The 24839-nt window shown below is 35.7% G+C and overlaps 1 protein-coding gene and 1 pseudogene across 1 annotated transcript in view; both read right to left on the bottom strand.

The window, feature by feature from the left end:
• DACH2 (dachshund family transcription factor 2) overlaps nucleotides 1-24839 on the bottom strand; it is a 687399-nt gene that overhangs the window by 139070 nt on the left and 523490 nt on the right. The window contains exon 5 of the mRNA XM_011361163.1: nucleotides 9350-9508. Within this exon, the coding sequence (XP_011359465.1) occupies nucleotides 9350-9508 (159 nt within the window). The remainder of the gene's footprint in view (nucleotides 1-9349; nucleotides 9509-24839) is intronic.
• Nucleotides 3474-5354, bottom strand: LOC105292780 (annotated as a pseudogene).

Genomic DNA, 24839 nt, shown 5'->3' with positions numbered 1-24839 from the left:
TATACATATATGTGTGTGAGAATATATATATATATATATATATCACAACTTCTTTATCCATTCATCCATCGCCATTCATCCATCAATGGACACTTAGGTTGTTTCCGTGTCTTGGCTATTGTAAATAATGCTATGTCTTGGCTATTGTAAATAATGCTATGAACATCAAGGTGCACATATATTTTCAAGTTAATGTTTTCATTCCCTTTGGATATATTCCCAGAAGTGGAATTGTTGGGTCATATGGTAGTTCTATTTTAACTTGTTGAGGATCCTTCACACTGTTTTCCATAACAGCTATACCAATTTACAATCACATCAATAGCGCACAAGGGTTCTCTTTCTCCAAATCCATGCCAGAATTTGTTGTCACATGTCTTTTTTGATGATGGACATTCATTCTAACAAGTAGAGGGGATATCTCATCGTGGTTTCAATTTGCATTTTCTAATGGCCATTGATGTTGAGTATCATTTTATGTATCTCTTGTTCTTTCATATATCTTTTTTTTGGAGAAATATCTATTCAGGTCCTTTGCCCATTTTAAAATTAGGTTATTTTGGGTTACACACACACACACACACACAAAAACACACGTGTGTGTGTGTTTGAGAGTGTGTGTGTATGTATATATTGCTATTGAGTTGTATGAATTCTTAATACATTTAGGATATTAAGCCATTATCAAATAGATGGCTTGCAAATATTTTTCCCATTTTGTAGATTGTCTTTTCACTTTGTTGGTTTCCATTGTTGTGCATAAGCTTTTTAGTTTAATATATTTCCACTTCTTAATTTTTTTTTTAATTTTTATTTTGTTACTTGTACTTTAGGTATAATTTCCAAAATATCATTACCAAGATCCATGCCAAGGAGATTTCTCCTCCTGTATTTTCTTCCAGGAGTTTCATGATTTCAGTTCTTACATTTATTTTTAATCCATTTCAAGATAATTTTGGGAAGTGTTCTAAGATTGGGGTCAAGTTTCATTCTTTTACATGTGAATATTCAATTTTACCAGCACTATTTATTGAAGACATTGGTTTTGTTTGTTTGTTTGTTTGTTTGTTTGTTTGTTTCCTCCATTGAGTATTCTTAGCTCCCTTGTCAGATATTGGTTGACCATATAGGCTTGTATTTATTTCCAGGTTCTCAATTCAGTTCTATTTGTCTATTTTTCTGTTTTTATCATTTTGATGATATCATATCATTTTGATGACTATAGATTTAGAATATGGCTTGAAATAAGACAGTGTGATGCCTCCTGCTTTGTTCTTTCTTAGGATATCTTTTGCTATTAGGGGTCTTTGTGGTGCCATATTCATTTCAAGAGTGGCCTTTTATTACTACTGTAATAAATGCCATTGGAATCTTTTTTTTTAACAGTTAAACTTTTATATTTACAATATTCTCTTCACTTTTGCCAGGTTTAAAATGTGTACAGAGCCTCGAAGGGTGAGAATTGTCAAGGGGAAAGAGGCTGGCTGAATCATGGGGTCCCTCATCCCCTCTCCCATGTCCCGGTTTGGGGAACTGCTGTCTATAGGATTCAGGGCCCAGGTCCCTGGCATTTAGAGAGTATGGCTATTTGGAGAGAAACCCAATTAAGCAGAAGGGGTGGGAAAAGAATGAAGTTTCCATGGGTAAAGGTGAGAGAAGAGACAGTCAAGTTCTGGGGAGCCAAGACCAGGGATTCTGGATCTGGCTATCAATGGAATACAGCATCCCAAACCCTACTCAACTTTGGCACTAACAACCTACAAAATTATGGCAAACGAGGATTCTTTCCTTTTCTACTAGTGTCCCTTAAACACATGTTTGTTTGTTTGTTTTCCTATAGACTCAAATCCTATCTCGAGTGCCCTCTGGGAAGTCACCTTACATACGTTCTTTCAAATTCTTCCTGCTGGTGTTTACTCAAGCCCATCCCCACTGCCCCCTCCATTTGTTTCTCAGCACAGCTGATTTCAGTCTCTCCCTAACCTGTCCCCTGAAGCCTTTATTCCCTGTTTTCCTCCCCTCCACCACTCTATTTTTTAAGCCTTGACAGCTGAGGAAAGAGGGGGCAGGTCACAGGGAGTTGGCAGCTAAGGGTAAAAGCTGGTTTGACACTGAGACTTAGGATGGCTTCAAAGAGGGAGACAAATGGGGGAAAGGAAAACTGAGGCAGAGAGGGAGGAATGAGACATGGCGAAGATAGACACAGGTGGGCCCCCTTTAGGTGCTACCTCCACTTCCCTCATATCCATGTTTACCTGCTCTGGCCCAGGACTGGGAAATCCTTGGCACGTTTTGGGTTGTCTTTCACCCCAAAACTCAGCTACCCAGTTTGGCACGAATGAGCAATGTGAGGACTGAGGGAAAGGTTGTGCTCAGACCGCAATGAGGGCTTTGGCAGATCCCATGCCCCTGACCCCTAACTCAGAATCTCTGGGAAGGGAGGTGCAGAGCTTTCCCTTCTGGATTTGTACATTCCCGTCAGCTTCTGTCAATTTAAAGTCTGTTCCCACCTGTTGTATCAGGAAGCATTAGGTGCTGGGCCTGAGGCCTGAGTATACAGAGAAATGCTGGAGAGAAAGGGACCATCTCCATGGGAAAACACACATTCACATGCAAAAACATGTTTCTGCTCAGAGAAAAGTGCCTCGGACCCATGGAAAAACAAGTTCCCAGACAGCACAGGGATGCATGGATCTCCTGTCTCCCTGGCAGGGATTCTGTGTCTGTCGTCTATGGAAGGTGAGGCTCTACCCAGCAGAATGTGCTTCACCTGACTTGTGCCATGTGGGGATATACATGCTTCACTGGAGTAGATGGGAGGGCTGGCTGTGATTTTCTCAATACTTCCCAGGTACCACACTGGGTTATCTGGTGACCAAGGGTCACTACATGTGAATACGCCACTTCCAGGGTCTCCATGGGGTAGGGAAAAGAGAGGAGATGGGAGAAGACAAAAGGAAACATGATTCTGTGGTATAAATCCCCATAGAAATTCTTTGAGGGGGCCAATATGTGTCCAGGACGGAGAAAAAAAAAACTCACCCTGTACACGGGAAAACACACCTCATTGTGAGAAAGCACACCTCCACGTGGGAAAATTCTTCCATGCTTCCACACACCAAAGACTGGTGTCTCAGTGGAGGGGACAAATGCCCCCCAGTTGTTCAAAGGCCCGGTTCCAGAGAAAAGAATTGGCCTCTCTTCATGGGAAAAAGACACATCCCTGTGAAGAAACTCATTTCTATCTAATGCTTCTCAATGTGTGACAACTCCACACAAGAAAAGCCTGCCACCAAGTTCTCCTCCTTGCCTTCCAAGTGTCACTTCCTGAGGGGGAAGGGCTGGGGAGTAGGACCCCCAAGCTGCCCCCTATACCACTGTAATGGAGTGGAAGTGAGATAGTATGTGGTTGTGGCTGGCAGCAGTGGGAGGAGGGTGAGGGAAGGGCCCAAATGGATGGAGGCAGTGGGGTGTCACCGGGAGGTGGGCAAGGCAGCCAATACGTGGCATAAGGAGGCAGGCGTGGTGGTGGTGAAGAGCTCTGTGTGCAAGTTGTGCAGGTGGGGCACAAGCTCCAGCTAGAAAGCCACCTTGTTGGCGTAGTAGTTGTCACCCACACATGGCTTCAAATCCAATGTGCAGGTACTGCTTCTCCTTGCTTTCTCAAAGAGGTTTGGCTTGGTGTGGATGAACTTGGTGTCCTGTGGCATTGGCTGGTTAGGGTCGCCAGTCTTGGCGAAGTTGGTACAGTAGGTCATGACCATGGCATTGAGCATTACATCATTCTTAGAGAGGTTGCAAAGGAAGAAGTCAGTGGCACCCACCATGGGCACACCAAAGACATATGAATGTTCATCCCCATGTGCTGTGTCTGCCCACTTGGGCTGACCCTCAGCATGGCAGTGATGATAGAAGGTGTAAAAATAGACAGGGTACTGGTAGCATGAAGCTTGGTGGTGGCACGGTTAGTGCCACCCACTGGAGGTTAGTAAAAAGTGCCAGTAGGGTCTTGCCCTGCATCTCGCCATTGTCCCGGTGGGCCCAGTCTGTGTACATAAACTCGGTGGTCTCCTGCAGCACATCCTTGCCCTCTGGGTAGCCATACAGGTTATCCACAAAGTTGGAGACTACAAAGTCAAAGGCGCTGGTGAATACACCGTCCTGACTCTCTGCTGAGTCTTCCATGAACTTGAGGCCCTCTCCTTGGTTGACACCGATAAGCATGTTGTAGCTGAAGAATTCTCACCAATAAGCATGTTGCAAGAGGATCTCAGGGTCATCAAGGATGATGTCACTGTCCACCATAGCCCGAAGGTGATGGGGTAGCAGGCAGGCTGCATGTCCTGATCCATCAGCTCCCAGGAAGATTTCTGGCACAGAAACTCCAAACCTTCAGCACTGTCACAGCCCACCTTAGCTGCAAGCAGTTGCTTGTACCTGAACAGCTGGTAGTTGACAGACCAGCTGGAAATGGCAGTGCCACTCTGGGCAATGACCTTCTGGAATAGCCCTTCCGAATGGTAGGAGAGGATCAGAAGGTTGACACAGGAGGTTCCTGCCCCAGACCCAAAGATGGTGATGTGCTTGTGGTCACCCCCAAAGTGGGAAATGTTTTTACTGAGCCAACAGAGGCCCTAGATCTGGTCCAGGAGTCCATAGTTGCCTTTTGCAGCCTGGTCTCCAGTGCAGAAAAAAAACAGCATCTCAAGCTGGTAGTTGAGCGTGGTTACCATGACGTTGCCATAGGTGGCCAAGACAGAGCAATCAAACATGTTCCCAGTGCCCTCCATGTAGGAGCTGCCATACAGAAACAGCATCACTGGTTTCTTAGAGTTCCGGAAAACTGTCTGGAGGATTGAGCATCACTTTGACATGCTTTTTTTTTTTGAGCAGACCATCTTCAGTGGGCTCATAGAGATTGAGGTACAGGCAGTCCTCACTCTGGTTCTGCACATAGGTAGCAGCTGCCTCCAAGTTGTTGGCGAACCACACGAGAAGCATGATGGTGGGCAGCACCTAGTGTAGGTTCTGCAGGCAGGCAGGCAGCAGAGTGGTGGTGTTGCACAAGCTGGGCCACGAGGCGGAGGCCTCAGATGGCAGGGAGCAGTGAGTACCCAGAGGTGGCCGGGCATAGGGCACGCCCAAGAACTGTAGTCGTGGCCCAGGATCTCGTTGTTGAGCTTGGGATGTACACCGTGTACTAATCCGTAGACAGTGGTCGCCGCTGGAATGCGCTCTTCCCCGAGGCTGCGGAGGCCCAGGCCCTGGCTGCCTGGAGCACCACTTTGAGCCCTCGCTAGCCCCACCAGATAAAGCACCAGCAGACACATTCGGATAGGTGGAAGTCCTTCCATCCTGAAAGAGGAATGGAGACTCCCTTACCACAGAAGGGAGGAGAATGTGGGGAAAACACCATTGAATCTTGATAGGAATTGCATTAAATCTATAAATGGCTTTAGGTAGTATTGACATTTTAATAATATTGATTCTTCCAGTAAATGAATACAGGATAACTTTCCGTTTATTTGTCTTCTTCATTTTCTTTAATCAATGCTTTGTAGTTTTCAGAGTTGAGAATTTTCACTTCCTTAGTTAAATTTATTCCTAAGTATTTTATTGTTTTTGATGCTATTCAGAAAATTTGTTGTTAGTGTATAGCAGCTACTAATCTTTATATGTTAATTTTGTATTCTGAAACTTTACTGAATTTGTTGATTAGATCTAACAGTTCTTTGGTTAGCCACTGGGATTAAGATTTTTTATATAGGAAATGTCATCTGCATACAGAGACAATTTTACATCTTTTTCAATTCTGATACTTCTCTTTTTTTCACCTGATTGCTCTAGTTAGGACTTCATGTACAATGCTGAATAACAGTGGTGAGAGTCAGCACCCTTGTCTTGTTCCTGATCTTAGAGGAAAAGCTTTCAACCTTTCACCATTATGATATTAGCTGTGGATTTGTCATACATGGCTTTCATTATGTTGAAAAGTGTTCTTTATATGCCTCATTTGTTAAGAGTTTTTATTATGAATATATGTTGAATTTTGTCAAATGCTTTTTCTGAGTCTATTTAAATGATAAAATGATTATTTTCTTTCATTTTGTTAATGTAATGTATCACATTGATTGATTTGTGTATGTTGAACCATCCTTGCATCCCTCGAATAAATCACACTTTATCTTGGTCAATGATCTTTTTAATGTGCTGCTGAATTTGTTTTACTGGTATTTATTGAGAATTTTAAATCTATAATTACCAGGGACATTGGCTTGTAGTTTTCTTTTTTAGTAGTGTCCTTTTCTGGTTTTGGTATCAGGATAATGCTGGTCTCATAAAATGAATTTGGGAAGTTCCCTCTTCTTTGATTTTTTGGAAGAGAATGAGAAGGACTGGTATTAATTCTTTAAATATTGGGTAAAATTCACCTGAGAAGCCTTCTGGTCCTGGGCTTTTCTTCATTGGGAGCCTTTTGATAACTGATTCAATGTCTTTACCAGTAATTAGTTTATTTGGAATTTCTATTTCTTCCTGATTCAGACTTTGTAAGTTGTAGATTTGCCTTAATTTATTCTTTCTCTAACATTCTTCCTCTTTTTATGTTGATACAAGATTCTGACCTATATCATTTCCTACTCTCTGAAGACCTTCTTTTAATATTTCTTACAGGGCAGGTCTGCTGGTATGGTAACAAATTTCCTCAACTTTTGTATGTCTGAGAAAATATTTCTTCTTCACTTTTAAAAAGAAATTTCACTGGATACAGAATTCTAGGTTGATGAGTATTTTTTTTTTCTTTTGATACTACTTCACACCACTCTATTCTTGCTTGCTTGGTTTCTGAAGATGAGTCTAGTGTAATTTGTATCTTTGTCCCTGAATGGGTAAGGAGGTTCCCCCTACCTCACTGTGGTTTGGTGTCTCATTAATTTTGGAAAATTTTTGGTCATTGTTACTTCAAATATTTATTTTGTTACTTTCCCTCATTCTTATTCTTCTGGTATCCCCATTTCATGTTGAATGCTACACATTTTGTAATTGCCACACAGATTTTGGATATTCTGTTCTTTTTTTCCCATTCTTTTCTCCCTTTTTTTTTTATTTGAGGAGTTTCTATTGATATATCTTCAAGCTTATTAATCATTTTCTCAACTATGTCCAGTATACTGATGAGCCCATCAAACACATTCTTTATTTTGTTGGAGTATTTTTGATTTCTAGCGTTTCCTTTAGATTCCTGGAGTTTCCATCTCTCTGTTTAAATTCCCCATATGCTCTTGTATGTTTTCTATTTATTTTTCCATTCTCTTAGTATAGTAATCATAGTTATTTTAAATTTTAAGTTTGATAATTCTAAAATATCTGCTATATCTAATTCTGGTTTTGATGCTTGCTTTATCTCTTCAGACTTTTTTGCCTTTTTCATAACTTGTAAATTTTTTCATTTAAGTGAGAAATAGTGTATTAAGTATAGGGAACTGAGGTAAACAGGTCTTTAATGGGAAGTTTTATGTTTATGTAACTTGGAGTTAGGCTTTTTCTACTGTTTGTTGTAGCTGTGTATTAGTAGCTTTAATCCACCCCACCACCACCATTGTCTTTCATTTTCCCTACAGAATCCATTTTAAATTGATCCTGAGGCTTTCAGTTCTTTCAGTTTTGTAATCATTATTATACAGTCCTATTGTGGTGGAGTTTAAAGATACAGGGAAGATAAGTATTCTATAACTTTAAGATCAGGCCTCATTTTCTTAGAGAGCCTATGTCTTTGGGCTATAACATTCACAAGTGCTATTCAGCTTTTTATTTTCTCTCTTAGGTGATAAAGGAAGGGTAGAAGAGGCTAGAATTGAATAATTAGCTTTTATCCACAGTGGGCCTCTAAAGAGGCTGTAGCTGTGTATCTCTCTTCCTTCACATCAATGGTTACAGGATGCTAGAGTTTAGCATATCCCTTCTCCCGGGTCAGTTAGGCTCCGGTAAGACTAAGTAGTTTAGGTTCTGATAAAATAGTTTTCTTTGAGAGCAGGACTTTATTAAGGAGAAGAGAACACTCTGAGAATATTTTGAAATGGTTAATTTTCCTCTCCCCCTGACAGAAGCATGAGGCAATTTTCTCAAGTTTCAAACAGAACCTGATAAGCTTCCTGGAGATAAAACTCATAAGTGTGGGGACTCCCTAAGTATTCCTCAAGCTAGTTCCACATTTAGTCTCCAGCAATTACTCAAATACCCTTTAAATGCTTTCACCAAACTCCACCTGTGGCTCTTGCTCCCTATAGGCTGCATCTACCTCTCTCTCCAGTTTAGGGTATAGCTGTGCCCTCAAGCCGTGAACTCAATCTTGAATGGATTTAAGAGTTGCTAACTATCAGATTGTTCCACTTTTTTTTCTTGGTGTGAGGACAGGAATGACAACTTCTAAGCTCTTTAGATGTTAGACCAGAAATCAGAAGTCCTCTAAGTTTTTCTCTTTTATAACATATCTAACTTAATCAGTCATTTTTTGACTTCTCATAATGTTTATAACTATTCTGGCATTCATTTTATTTGCCTTTGCTTAACATTCCATTTATATGGGAAATTTCTTCCTTGATATTATAACCTCTGTAGGACATCATAACACATTCCGTATGCTTAATAACTGATGAATTTCATTAAAATTTAGGACATCATATGCTCTGTTGTCTTAATCCTATGGAAATAAATAATAGACACGTTCTTTCAGATTTCCTGTTTTTAAGAAAAATAGGATTTTAGTCAAGCAATATATATTAGACTTGCTATCCTACAGAAAGATTTCTGAATCTTTGAAATTCCTAAAAACACCATCTAAATCTGAATTTGTACACATTAACAGTGATTTTATTGCTGAATAATGATAATAGTTACAATTATACAGTACTTACTATATGCAAGTCATCGCTACCAGATTTTTTAAATTATTTTTAGTCCTTATAATAACCTTAATAAGTGAGTATCCTTTTATTCCTACTTTGTAGTTGTGGACAGTGAAACTTGGAAAAGTTAGAAGCTTTCTACAAAATCAAACAGTGATATGGAATTCAAAAGACATAGAACCCAAACCCAAGTTTATGTGATTATAGTCAACATTCTTAATTACTCTCCTACATGATCTCTCATGTATGTCTACTCTGCTACATGGACTCCCAATCTATCTCAACTCTATAAATCTCACCTTTTCAAATAAATCTTTCTTTATCTACCCTTTTGGCTTCAAACTGTTAAACCTCATTAAAGAAAAATAGACTAGCCCAAGGTGTCCAAGGAGTCTTGCATGGTACTTTTCCCAATACACCAAGTTTTGAGAGGACATTATACATACTGTTGGTCAGCAGATGGTTCTGCTGCAGTGGATTGAGGGTAGGAGCACCTCCAAGGCCTGGCCGGCCAGCCAAAGCTGCATGAGTAATTCCATGTTGGGGTCCAGAAGCAGCAAGAGGAGACTGCATCTTATCCTTATCCCAGGAAGATTCACTTCCACCTGAAAAACATTTAAATGAACAGATTGTAACTTGACAACTTTTCATGAGAAAGCTTTTTAAAAATTCCTTTTCTAGGGTTGTAATTATTAATATTACTTCTTAGAAAATTATTATTAAATGTAAGTAAGTCATTTTAGTATGGTTTTAAAAACTTTCAATAACCTTGGATTTAAGCTGCCTCTGGGAAGATTACACAATTCTCAGTAATATAGGCCCACTAGCCTTACAGGTAGTCTAAACAAATCCAGAATCATAATGAGTAGCTTTTGAAAAGCATTTATATGTTGAACATTATTAACTGACCACTACTGCTTCCAATTCCAACCCTCTAACATACGTATGCTATATTTTGATGAAGAGCAGATGCCGTTCGCTCAAAAAGAACAAACTCATTTATAAGAACATAATAACATATAAAAATATATGTTAAGAAGTAAAATGACCAGTCATTTTGTTCTCAGATCCAGTCCTCAAAAAGTTAATCTCTTCATACACAGTGAATTTTTGTATAGAATAAGATACATAAAATATAAAACCATGGCCCCCAGTTTGAAATTGTACTTTACTTTGATCATTTATGCTAGAGAGTAAAGTAAAATGTGTATGAATGAGACTACTATATTATTGCAATGATCTACAATGTTATAGCTGTTTCATCTGGCACTTAGCATAATATAGGGACAGAAACATTACTTAAAACTATATAAGAAACAACCACGGAATTATTTCCAGTGCATAATTTTAAGGAAAATACTATAAACAGAGGGGTAAGGGGTTGATTTCCAGTCACTTCAGTTGCAGACAGTCTGGCTTTAGAAAAAAAAGTCGTCCTGTGGGCGGCTCCATCTATATGCTTGATGTGGTTCATTCATTCAGGGGTCAGTAGTTTGGCTCTCATTCCCATGATGGGTTTGTGACATTAGCATCTCTACCTGGTTAATTATCCCATATGTTGCCTAAAACATTGATCCTGTTTGGTGGAGGGGTTTAGGCCTAGGAAAATTGGACATTCTGTAAAATATGTGCATTTACTGTTTTTTTGGATTTTTTTGGTTTTTTTTTGTTTTTTTGTTTTGTTTTGTTTTTTTAAGTATAAGGAAATCAACATGCTCATATTCCTAACATTTAACATTGTAATAGTTTTCACTTCTTTGAGTTCCCTCTCAGGCTTTGTACATATGGATACTCATTTTTACATTACAAATGCTCTGCCATGTTGCTTCGGGTATCAGTTACAAAGTGTTATGGCTACATAGTAGCCTACTGAATTAATGTACTATAATTTATTAAACATTGGCCTTTGAGCCTGTTTCAAATTCATCACTATTATAAATTACACCATAACAACAACATTTATTTGAATTATTTCTTTAGAATCAACTAATTCCCTGGAGTGGGAATTCTGACTCAGAAATGAACATTTTTATACTTTTGCTTCCAAGTGCCACATTTGCAAAAGCAGTTTTTAGAGTTGAAGACTTTTTAAGGAAATGTTTTCAAAGCCAGTTGTATTCTCTCTGAAAATTTAAATTTTATTTAAGAAAACTATCTGCTAAAATCTCTGAGAGGCTTTTATTTTTAACCTTTCTACTCATTCATCTACACTTGCCCCAGCTCTATAAATCCACCACCTCATCAAGACTCTTTCAAACCTCCTTTTGGCCAAAGTCAGTCTTTAATCCGAAAGTGGGGTTCTTGGCCAGTGTCCAACTAGATGAGTTCCAGATAAGGAAACACCAGATTCTCCAGCAGCATATGTAAAGGCTGAGGGGTACGTGGCCCTGCCCACATGGACATAGATTTTCCAATCAAACGGGGAAGAAATAAGTAGCTAATTGTTTAGTTACTGCTGTAAGTCATTCGGATGCCATGCATGGAAGCTTAGAAGGCAGATTTTTTTTTTTTTTGAATTTGTTAGACCAACTTAATGGACCAGAAATCTTTCCCTTGATCATGTTGAGGTTTGGTGTGTTCACTGAAAACATACAACTGTCCTATGACTACGCAAAATTATACTCTCTTTTCATCCAGATTTTTTCTGTTGTGTAGTAATTGCCTAAGAGCAGGGAGGTAATCTATGGTTAGTGCATTGACATAAGATAGCATTCACAAATTTGAAATTCCAATTAAAATCGATAAGATATTTTTATGCTGCAATGAACAGGAATGGTGGAGGGAGAGAAATATTTTAATAAACAATGAAATTAACTACATTGCAACACAGAGAATTCTTTATAGTAACATTCGGCTAATAAACATTAATATCAGAAAATGCAAAAATTAGAAAGATCAATTGTTAAGCAAAAATGGAACTACTCCATTATTTTAGCACTAAGTCTAAGATATAAATTACCTCACCATTACAGAATTGTGATTTGTGAAATGATGAGAAAAATACTGACAAAGAAAGATACATTTAGAAGACATTAAATTATATCACTGATATTAATATGGGATTGCGTAATCATAGCAGCAACAGCATACAGCAATATTAAGGCTAAGATTATGTCAAAATTTATTTTATACCACGCAACAACTCTTACCCTGTGGGCGCAGCTAATTCCCACATTTAGTCAGCCTGAGTATTAATCCCATCCACTGACCTACTAACAGCAATAAAGGCTTGGTGACAACAAAAGATCACATACAACCCGCACAAAGATCATGTCCAGAGCTCTCGGCATAAGGCATCAAGGAGAGTGCGCCACTGGGCTACACAGGACACATTCCACATTAGATCATCTGGCTAAGGCTGAGAGATGAAACAAATATTTCTGATACATAGAAATGAACACAGAGAGGTTAATAAAATGAGAAAACAAAGAAACATGCCATGAATGAAACAATAGGAGAAAACTCCAGAAAATAAGCTAAATGAAATGGAGACGAGCAACCTAAAAGAGACAGAGTTCAAAATAATGGTTATAAGGATGCTCAAGGAAATTAGGGGGAGAATGGATGAAAACAATGAGAATCTCAATAGCACATAAAAGGACATAGAAACCATAAAAAAGAACCAGACAAAAATGAGGAATACAATAATTGAAATGAAGAATACACTTGAAGGATTCAACAGTAGATTGGATGAAGCAGAAGATCAAATCAGCAAATTGGAAGACAAGGTAGCAGAATACACCTGATCAGAAAAACAAAAAGAAAAAAAGAATTTTAAAAAAATTATGAGAGTTTAAGAGACCCCTGGGACAACATGAAGCATAAAAAGATCTGGGTAATAGAAGTACCTGAAGATGAAGAGAGAGAGAAAGGGAATGAGAATCTCTTTGAAGAAATAATGAATGAAAACTTCCCTAACCTGACAAAAGATTTAGACATACAAGTTCAGGAAGCACAGAGTCCCAAACAAGAGGAATTCAAACAGACCTACACCAAGACACATCATCATTAAAATGCCAAAGGTCAAAGACAAAGTGAGAATCTTAAAAGCAGCAAGAGAAAGGCAGCTAGTTATGTACCCCCACTGGAATGTCTGCTGACTTTTCAATGGAAACTTCGGAAGCCAGAAAGGAATGCTAAGAAATATTCAAAGTTATGAAAAACAAGAATCTACAAACACAGATACTTTACCCAGCAAGGCTTTCAATTAAAATGGAGTGTGAGATAAAGAGCTTCCCAGACAGGAAAAGGCTTAAGGAATTCATCGCCAACAAGCCAGCATAACAAGAAATGTTAAAAGGTCTTCTGTAAAAAGAGAAAGGGTTAAAAAGAAAATAAAAATAACAAATATGAATAATAAAGTGACAGTAACAATGTACCTATCAGTAATCACTTTAAATGTAAACGGATTAAATGCTCCAATCAAAAGACCTAGGGTAGCCAAATGGATAAGAAAACAAGACCCATGCATATACTGTCTGCAAGAGACCCACTTCAGATCAAATGACACTAACAGACTAAAAGTAAAGGGATGGAAAAAGATATTTCATAGAAATGAAAATGAAAAAAAAAGAGAGGGTAGCAATACTTATATCAGATAAAATAGACTTTAAAACAAAGGCTATAACAGGAGACAAAAAAAGGGCATTACATAACGATAAAGCGATAGATAAATCAAGAGGACATAACCCTAGTAAACATATACACACCCAACATAGGAGCACCTACATACATAAAGCAATTATCAACTGACATAAAAAGAGAGATCAACAGTAATATACCCATAGTAGGAGACTTTAACATTCCATTGACACCAATAGACATCTTCCTGACAAAGAATCAGCAAGGAAATAATAGACCTAAAAGACATACCAGACCAGATGAATTTAATAGATATTTTCAGAGCATTTTACCACAAAGCAGCAAAATCTACTTTCTTCTCAAGTGCACATGGAACATTTTCCAGGATAGACCACATGGTAGGACACAAAACAAGTTTCAATAAATTTAAGAAGACTGAAATCATATCAACCATCTTCTCTGATCACAATGGTATGAAACTAGAAATCAAGTACAAGAAAAAAAATGGAAAATACACAAACACATGGAGGTTAAATAACATGCTACTAAACAATGAATGGTTTGTTAATGAGATCAAGGAAGAAATCAAAAAATACCTAGGGACAAATGAAAATAAAAACACAGCAACTCAATATTTATAGAACATAGAAAATTCAGTCCTAAGAGGGAAATTCATAGTAATATAGGACTATCTCCAAAACAAGAAAAACTCAAATTAATAATTTAACCTTACAATTAAAAGAATTAGAAAAAGAACAGCAAACAAAGCCCAAAGTGAATAGAAGGAAGGAAATAATAAATATCAGAGTGGAAATAAATGAAATAGAGTCTAGAAAAACAATACAAAATATTAATAAAATCAAGAATTGGTTATTTGAAGGATAAACAAAACTGACAGACCCTTAGCTAGACTCATAAAGGAAAAAAAGAGAGAGGATTCAAATAAATAAAATCAGAAATGAAAGAGGAGAAGTAACCATGGACTCAACAGAAATATAATGGATCATAAGAAAATATGACAAGCAATTATATGCCAACAAATTGGACAATTTAGAAGAAATGGACACATTCCTAGAAACACAAAATCTCCCAAGACTGAGTCAAGAAGAAACATAAAATCTGAACCTACTGATTACCACCAATGAAATCGAATCGGTAGTCAAAAACCTCCCAAAAAACATAAGTCCTGGACCAGATGGCTTCATAGGCAAATTTTACCAAAAATTCAAAGAAGAATTATCCCCTACTTTTCTCAAACTATTCCAAAAAATTCAAGAGGAGGGAAGACTCCCTAACTGCTTTTATGAGGCCACCATTACCTTGATTCTAAAACCAGGCAAAGACATTACGCAAACAAGAAAACTATAAGCCAATATTTCTTATGAACATTAATGCAAAAATTCACAACAAAGTTTTAGGAAACCAAATTCAGTAATACATTAAAAATATCATACAACATGCTTAAGTTAGATTTATTCCTGGGATGCAAGGTTGGTACAATAACCACAAATCAATTAATGTGATACACCACATTAACAAATCTAAAGATAAAAATCATATGATCATATCAATAGATGCAGAAAAAGCATTCAACAAAATCCAGCATCAATTTATGATAAAAATTCTCGGCAAAGTGGGAATAGAGGGAACATGCCTCAACATAATAAAGGCCACATGTGACAAACCTACAGCTCACATCACACTCAATGGGGAAAGGCTAAAAGCATTTTCCTTAAGATCAGAAACAACAAAAGGATGCCCACTTTCACCACTCCTCTTCAACAATGTATTGGAAGTCTTAGCCACAGCAATAAGACAAGAAAGAGAAATAAAATGCATTCAAATTAGAAAGGAAAAAGTAAAACTCTCGTTATTTGCTGATGACATGATACTTATATAGAGAACCCTAAAGATTCCACCAAAAAAACTACTAGAACTGATCAATGAATTCAGTAAAGTAGCAGGTTACAAAATAAATATTCAGAAGTCAGTGGCATTTTTATACACCAATGATGAACTTTCAGAAAGAGAAATTAAGAAAACAATCCCATTTACAGTTGCGTTGAAAACTATAAATTACTTGAGAATCAAATTAACCAAGAAGGTAGAAGGCCTGTTTTCAAAAAATTATAAGCCATTGAAAAAAGAAATTGAAGAACATACAAATAAATGGAAGCATATACCATGTTCATGAGTAGGAATAATCGACATTGTTAAAATGGCCATACTACCCAAAGCAATCTATAGATTTAATGCAATCCCTATCAAAATATCAATGGCATTTTTCAGAAAGATAGAATAAATAATCTTATAATTTATATAGAGCCATAAAAAAAAACCCAAATAACCACGGCAATCTTGAGAAAGAAAAACAAAGTTGGGGGTATCACACTACCTGATATCAAACTATTCCACAAGGCTACAGTAATCAAAACAGCATGGTACTGCCATAAACACAGATACATTGACCAATGGAACAGAATAGAGAGCCCAGAAATAAATCCACGCCTATATTCTCACTTAATATAGGACAAACGAGGTAAGAATATAAAATAGGGAAATAAATGGTATTGGGGAAATTGGACAGATACATGCAAGAGAAAGTAGCTGGACCACCATCTTTCACTATATACAAGAATAGACTCAAAATAGATTAAAGACTTAAATGTAAGACCCAAATCCTTAAAATTTCTACAAGGAAACATAGGCAGTAAACTCTCTGATATTACTAACAGGAATTTCTTTTCAGATATATCTCCTTGGGCAAGAGAAACAAAAGAAAAAATAAACAAATAGGACTACGTCAAACTAAAACGTTTTTGTGCAGCAAAGGAAACCATCAACAAAACAAAAAGACAATCAACTGTTTGGGAAAAGATATCCGCTAATGATACATCTGATAAGGGGTTAATATCCAAAATATATAAAGAGCTTATACAACTGAACGACAACAACAGCAAAAAATAAACCATCCAATTAAAAAAGTGCAGAAGACCAAAACAGATACTTCTTCAAAGAGGAAATACAGATGGCCAATAGATATATGAAAAGATGTTCAAGGTCACTAATCATCAGAGAAATGCAAATTAAAATCACAATGAACTATCACCTCACACCTATCAGAATGGCTATCATTAATAAATCAAAGAACAAGTGTTGGCGAGGATGTGGAGAAAAAGGAATTCTCATACACTGTTGGTGGGATAAATCAATAAAACAAGTATTGGCAAGGATGTAGAGAAAAGCGAACCGTCATACACTGTTAGTGGGATTGCAACTTGGTATAGCCACTATGGAAAACAGTATGGAGGTTTCTCAAAAAATTAAAAATGGACATATGTTTTGACCCGGCAACTGCACTTCTGGGTATTTATCCAAAGAAAACCAAAACAATAATTCATAAAGATCTATGCACTCCAATATTCATGGCAGCACAATTTACAATAGCCAAGATATGGAAGCAACCTAAATGCCCATCAACAGACGACTGGATAAAGAAATTATGGTTCATATATACAATGGAATATTAGTCAGTAAGAAAACAAAATTCTACCATTTGCAACAACGTGGATGGACCTAGAGGTTATTATGCTGAGTGAAATAAAGCAGAGAAAGATAAATACCATATGATTTCACTTATGCAGAATCTAAGGAACAAAAAGAACAAACTAATAAAAAGCAGTCTCACAAATATAGTGGACAATTTGGTAACAGATAGAAGGGAGAGGGTGAGGGGGCTTGGAGAATGGGGTGAAGGGTTAAATTAGTACAAATTAGCAGTTGATAGTTGGTCATGGGGATGCGGAGCACAGCAGAGGGAATGCAGTTAGCATTAATTGATGGCTAAATGGAGGACCATGGGAGGGAGGGAGCAATTGGGGGATCATTTTATGAACTATATAGATGTCTAACCAATGTACTGTAAACTCGAAACTAATTTAAATAAATGAATTAACAATATATGTTTATTTCATAAATTGATAATCTTTTAGTCCGCATTCAATATTAAAGACTACCTTAGACATTAGTCTCATGTTTTATACATAATATATTCCAAATGAGCTGGAATAAAAATGTTTTTAAAATTTCATTAATGGAATCCAAGGTGGATTTTTGTGCACTTTGATAAGAGCTTTAGATAAACTATTCCCAATGACTCTCATCTTTTTGACTACTGTGTTTTCAATGATAGAAGGAGGGTTGTTACTGGTTATTCACATCTTCACTGAGCATGGATATAAGAAATTATCCTACACTCTGAAGGAAACTGAATTAAGTACATGAATTAAGTGACTGAAAAATCTGGGACACCTTTGATATTTGCATTAGAAGGCATTAAAGTTCTGGACATGTTTTTGTCTTTTGACCTAAAATCTTTACCATTTTTAAGTTTATGCAAATTGACTTATGACTCAGTTTGGAAGCTCTTGTAGCCCCAAATTTTGCATAACCCTATGCCCCTTTTCCAATCCGTAGTCATATTTACTTCCCTTAATGCTAATGAAATATTTTTACCTATCTACTCTAGTGCAAATATTTTTTTTTGAATTTTTACCACAATGTGGAGGGCTTGGGTATCTACTTTCTTTTTCCTACTTATGTATCTATGTATATATCTATCTGTCATAACAAAACACCAAACACTATAGACAAAATGTTTGTGTCCCCCAAAAATTCATATGTTAAATCTTCATCCCTAATGTGATAGTATTTGGAGGTGGGGCCTTTCGGAGATGATAACGTCATAAATGGTAAATGGTATAATGCCTTTACAAAAGAGGCACAAAGAGCTCCTGAGCCCCTTTTTGCCATATGAAGACATGGCAAGAATATGGCTGTCTATGAACCAGGAAGAGGGCCCTCATCAGACACTGAATCTGCCAGCACCTCGATCATGGGTTTCCAGCTTCCAGAACTGTAATAAATTAATTAATTTTTTTTATAAACTACCCAGTCTATGGTATTTTTGTTATAGCAGCCCCAAAGAACTAATACATCACAGAATTGACAGCTTAAATGATAAAAGTTTATTTTCTCACAGTTCTAGAGGCTAGAAGTCGAAGATCAAGGTATCAGTATGTTTGATTTCTACTGAGGCCTCTCTTCTTGGCTTGCAGATAGCCACTTTCTCCCTGTGTCCTTACATGGTCTTTCATTTGTATGTGAACATTCCTGGTGTCCCTTTGCATGTCCAAATTTCATCTTCTTATAAGGATCCCAGTCAGTTTGGATTAGGGCCTCATTTTATCTTCATCATTTCTTTAAAGATGCAGTCTTCCAATATGGTCACATCCTGAGAGGGTTAGGGCTTAAACATATGAATTTGGGGGGAAAACAATTCAGTCCATACCACTAGAGTATGCACTCTTAATGAACCAGATCATACTAGTTTATTAGGGATTCTTTCTAGTAAAGAGTAGAGAAACTGGATAGTGGGTTGGGGAAAATAGAGAAGCTTCATCAGTGTCTTCATCTTTCCTTCATGAAACTTCTTATTAACTATAAACCTAATCTGATACAGTTCTAAGTAGAGAAGGATAATGTAGAAAGTGCAGCAAATTCTCAAGGATTGAATAAATGATTTCAGCTTTTCTATATCAACTATTTATCACTATTTTAGCTAAACGTTTAGTAAAACTAAAGCAATGAAATAAACAATATAGAGACTGTTACTACATTAAAGATATATTTAATTAATTTAATCTCAACTTTTTCAATGAGAAAGCAAGAGAGAACTACTTCTTTTTATAAGCCCCCATGTAGTAGAAATATATATTCCTAATTAGAATCATTGTAAAAATAATGAAGTGAGAAACTATGGGAAAATATTAATTTGGCAATGCATTTGACATTTTGTTGCCTTAGTTAAAACTTTTTAAAATAGTTTTCAGCAGAATTTTATTTTTTTTATTCTTTTATAATTAAGTTTATTGAGGTGACATTGGTTAATAAAATTATATAAGTTTCAAGTGTACAATTCAATAATACATCATATGTATATATATATTGCATTATGTGTTCTCTACCCAAGGTCAAATTTCCTTACGTCACCATATATTTGACCCTCTTTACCCTTATCTATTTCTCCCCCTCTACCCTTTTCCTCTAGTAACCACGAAACTGTTGTCTGTAGCTATGAGTTTTTGTTTGTTACTGTTGTCCATTTGTTACTTTCAGTTTCATATCCCATATATGAGCAAAATCATTAAGGTTCTCAACTTTTTCTCTCTGACTTATTTTGCTTTGCATGATTGTCTCAAGATCCACCCATGTTGTGGTACATATATACAGTGAATATTAGCCATAAGAAAAGGTGAAATACTACCATTGGTGACAACATGGATCAATCTTAGTTAGAAACTCTTGAATTTGAAATTTAAATTTTTTCTTGAAAACCTATTGTAAAATGTTAGGGCTCTCAGAGGACTGCTTATTTTTGTTGCTCTTTCTTTGCGAGGGAAGTGGTCAGAGGGCAGAGACTTCTGAATCATGGGAACTTTATAATAGACACATAGAATTTCAGAGAGAAAGGACCTTTATATCCATTTATTGAAATTAATGTAATAATTTCAAAAAGTAGCAGAATCGACATAAAATGAGTAGGATCCACAGAAGTATTTTAATTTACAGAAATTCTGCCTAAGTAGTACTCTTCCAACCCCCATTCTTCTGACACATCTAATAACAGAATGCTGACTATGGTAAGGTTTGTGAAAAGTATGGAAAATATTATATGTTTCAAAAAATTATCATAGGCCTACTAGCCAAAATCCCAAAGTATTTAAAATAGATATAAAATAAATACAGCAATAAGATTCTAAATATGAATACCAAATATTATTCTTAAACTTAACACTTTTACTTTATCAGACTACTGGTCCTCACTTTCTTAATGTGCTTTGCTGTTAAGAATGAGTAAAGGGAGCTGATAAAACATTGATATCACAGTGAAACATATCAGGATAATTTATTAATCAGTTTTAATCACCCTCTCCTTAGAGATTAATAATACTCTATAAATGCATAGGCTACTATTTCTATGGGCTGGAGTTTCTAAGACTACTAGGTTTAAATGAATCACATATAAGAGTTTCATATTTTAAAAAGGATCTCTGTCCTGTGACTCCAGTTGGGTGTGTATTTTGAAGTTTAAGAGGATCGATATTATAAAAGTTGTTATTATAAATTGGAAAGCACAAATGTAGAGGTTACTTATTATGAGAAAATATAAGTTAATTATTAAATCCAAAAGTATAGGCTTGGATGTGAAAAATGTAAACTCTTATAATAAGCCATCCTTACTTTCAGCCTTTTGTAGCTACAACAAAACACAACCTAAGGTTATTTGAAAAAAATGGACTTAAATTTATCATATCTCCAGTGATCTTGTATATATAAGGCACAGAGAAGGCAGCCAAATGGGAAGCACTCAAAGTCTATGTAACATATGGCCTAGGTCAAGCTTATTTTCTTATTCATAGAATATTTTGTATAACTGAAGTCCTAGCTAAATGTACATTTTTTGATAAATCTGAATAACATGTAGCCTCTTGTAGTAAAAAATATTGTCATAATTAAAGCAGTAAAGTCTTCATTGTTTAAATAATAATATGATGTGTGTGTGTGTGTGTGTGTGTGTGTGTGTGTGTGTGTGTGTGTGTGTAGAAAGAGACAGATAGAGACAGGCACTAACTACAGTTTTAGAACATTCCAAAATATCAATATATGAATTGAAAATTAGGAATATGTATGTACAGGTGTTACAATCTACAAACCTTGTCCTATTATACTTTTATTTGGTTCTCATATACATTCACAAAACAGAACATTCCGCAATTTTCTAGATTAATAATAAAAAATGCTCTGTATCTGTAATTTCAACTGATATATATATACATATATATACATATATATACATATATATATGTATATATATATATATAATAGATAACAAGTATTTATGTAGAAATGTTGAAAATGACTTTTTAAAATTGGTTTTAAGTCTCTTTTTTTTTTCTTTGAAATAGAAATAGCTATATCCTAAGGCTATGTGGGCTAGGAGTTTCAAGTTTCCTTGGAGGTACAATAGTGGCTCATTGATGGGTCCCTAGAGCTATACTCTCCAGTATAGTAGCCACTTTTCAAATGTGGCTATTTAAATTTAACTTTGGGTACTGAATAGACAATGCAACATACATGACATATTATTGAATCATACACTTGAAATCTATTTGATTTTATTAACCAATGTCACTCCAATAATTTTAACAAAAATAAATAAATTTAATTGTTCATATATTAAAATGAGATAAAATAAAAATTTCAGCCCTCAGTTCTACTAGTCACATTTCAAGTGCTCAAAACTCACATATGGCTATTGACTACCATATTGGGAAGTGCAGAGATCAATCATTTCCTTCATTGCATAAAGCTATATTAGACGATGCTATTGTAGAATATAACAAGTCACTGGTTAGTTTGTGTAAACCAGTTTAATACCAGAGGTATCCACAGCATCTTCAGTTCAAAGTATCCAATACTAAATTGACCATTATTCAAAGAAAGAGATCTTGTTCTTTTATTCTCTATATCTGGTAGTTGTAGAATTCAATTATTTAAACTGGAAAATTTTGAGTTCCTAATATGTGTCAGGTGCTACCTTCAGGTATTCAGAATACAAAGATAACAGATTCCTTGCCCTCAAAGATGACAAAGATATTATCTTTGCTGCCTGCTAAAGTAGCCAAGCTACTGAAATTGACTCTGCATTGGTTTGATTTCTATTGCCACTGCCACTTCCTTCTTTTGTACCCTTATTTCTTTCAGTTATACTCTCTCAAGTGCCTCTTAACTGACTTTCCTACTGCTATGCTCTTCTCCTCCAAGTGACCCCTGTCACTGCTGTCAAAATAATCTATCAGAAACAAAAATAAAAAAGGTAAATTATCACAAATAAAAATTTAATAAGTAGAGGGAAAACTGAGCAGAGTGATATCCAGAAAGCAAGAAAAGAAAATCCTGCTTCCATGATCACAAAGTTTACATGAAATAAACACTAGTAAAGGAAAATGAGTATGGACCAGCACGACAGGATTGAGGAAACTCTTACAAACAATTCATTTTGCATAATTTGAAAAAGACTCTGATCAAAAGGAGTTTTGCTACAGACATTGGAAGAAAATTGGTTTTTGTCTGCTAATATTTGCAATTCCAAATTATAAACTCATCTTAATCACTCTTCTATGAACCCCACATATTTTTAAATTATCCTTGTATTTATCCTGGTATAATTTTGTGTTTCTTGAATCCAAATTTAAAAAAATTCTTCGATTTCATATAAACTATGTGCTGTGTTTAGTACAGAACTTTTTGTGTTTGTAACAAGACAGGATTTTTTTTGAAGTTTTGATTCATTTCTTGCTAGTGTAAGTAGTACAAATTGAAAAATCTCAAAAACTATTACAAGTTCAAGTCATTCACAGTACTTTGTTATCTGAATTTGACTTCCTTCTGTTAGCCTTAATAGCATGTGGTTTGTATAAATGACAAACATGTTATCAAGTCACTTTGAAATAATCACATAATGCCAACATCTTTTTCCCTTTTGTGGTCTCTGAAATATTGAACATCAACTGCTGAGGATAAATGCTAAGGATTTATTTTAAAGAGAAGAGTCCTACAATTCATAAGCTGTGACATACACTCTTGTGAGATATACCTTTAATTGTAGGTCCCTTAAGTAAAGAATTCATGTGAATGAAAATACAAAAAAAAAAAAAAAGGATCTATGAAGATAGAGTAAAACATTAAAATTTCAATTTTTGTTATTGTAATTAAAAAAATAAGTACATTATGTTTCACTAATATTTAAGATATGGATCATCACTGATATCCTCACTAGTCAAGAACTAGTGGCATCTCAAAGGAAAAGTGGGATTTCACAGCAGAGCGAGTGGCTGGCCATCGTCAACTCCAGTCTTTTACATACTCTTACCCCATTGTGATGTATATATGTGTGTGTGGTGGGGGGGGTGCCATATATTAATGTCATCTCTACAAATATTAATATTTATCTTTCACAGTTATCTTTACAAGTATCAAAAATGATTGGGAGTACCTATAAAGTGATCTCTAGATAACAGAATTCATTTTGTCCAGAAAATCGAAATGAAGCCATTATGATCTTTTGTAGCAAATGAGGAAAGTTAATTATTACTAACATAACAACTTTTGTTTTTGAGATATCATTTATTTGTATGCCTTGGAGTGGTGAGTTTAGAGTGATCTTACTTGACTGGCAGTTGCCAACCGGCAAAGTTCTATGAGAAACAGTAGCAGATAGAGACAACTGCGAAATAGTGAGGGAAGGACTGTATCCTCCCAAAGTTAGAATAGCATTGTAGAAATAGCATCAGACAGACCTAGGATTGAATCTTGGCTCCTCCGACTAATATCTCTAGGTTTTGGAATGAATAATACAGCCCTTTGAGACTCAGTTTCCTGGTATCTAAAAATGGAGATAATATCTACCCTCTCTATGGTTATGGTAAGAATTAAATAAGAAAAAAATGTAAAACATTTAGCACAATAGCTAGATATATTAAGCACTAAATACCATTTAAATTATTTTAGACTATAAAAGACAAAGTAAAATGTTTAAGCTATTAACATAATTAACTTGTCTATAAAATACATTTTTTTATTAATACTACCACCATGATGAAGATCACCAGCGATCCTAAAAATTAAATAAATAATCCACAATGGTGAAAATCCATTATTTTTGCAGGTAGTACATTTATACTCATGACCATATGCATTTTAACATATTATCCTTAAAATGAACTGTATTATCAGGTATGTTAATGGACTGAAAAGCAAGAACTCCAAATACAATTTTACTGGGCTACTTCCAACAATATATCAAGTGGTTCAGCGGATGTAATTACTGCTAAACCTTGCCAAGGATTTGAAATGTGCCCATTAACTCAGTAATTCCCAATCTGTCTATAAGTCAGTCATACTTTAAAAACGTGCCTGTCACAACGTAGGTGACAGAATCTATTGATAATTATACAATAAAATCTCTTTGAACATTTAAATGTATACTCCCAAATTTTTCTTAGAAGACATCATATTAGTTGAATAAAACTTTGTCTCAGAAGCATATGCAAGAAGATAAAGAAAATAGCGTGTATTTCAGAAAGTTTAATATATATGTTTAATATATATAAAAGTTTAAATTTTTTTTTCCCAAAAAACAACTGAGTGTATTAAGAAGGGTGAGTGAAATATAAACAACTATGTATGGTTTTGTCCATTCTTGGGAAAGCAGAGGCGGATGGTTCTTTTATT

Source organism: Pteropus vampyrus, unplaced genomic scaffold, assembly GCF_000151845.1.
Source record: "Pteropus vampyrus isolate Shadow unplaced genomic scaffold, Pvam_2.0 Scaffold63, whole genome shotgun sequence".
Classification (NCBI taxonomy): domain Eukaryota; kingdom Metazoa; phylum Chordata; class Mammalia; order Chiroptera; family Pteropodidae; genus Pteropus; species Pteropus vampyrus.
This window is presented reverse-complemented; position numbering and strand designations above follow the sequence as displayed.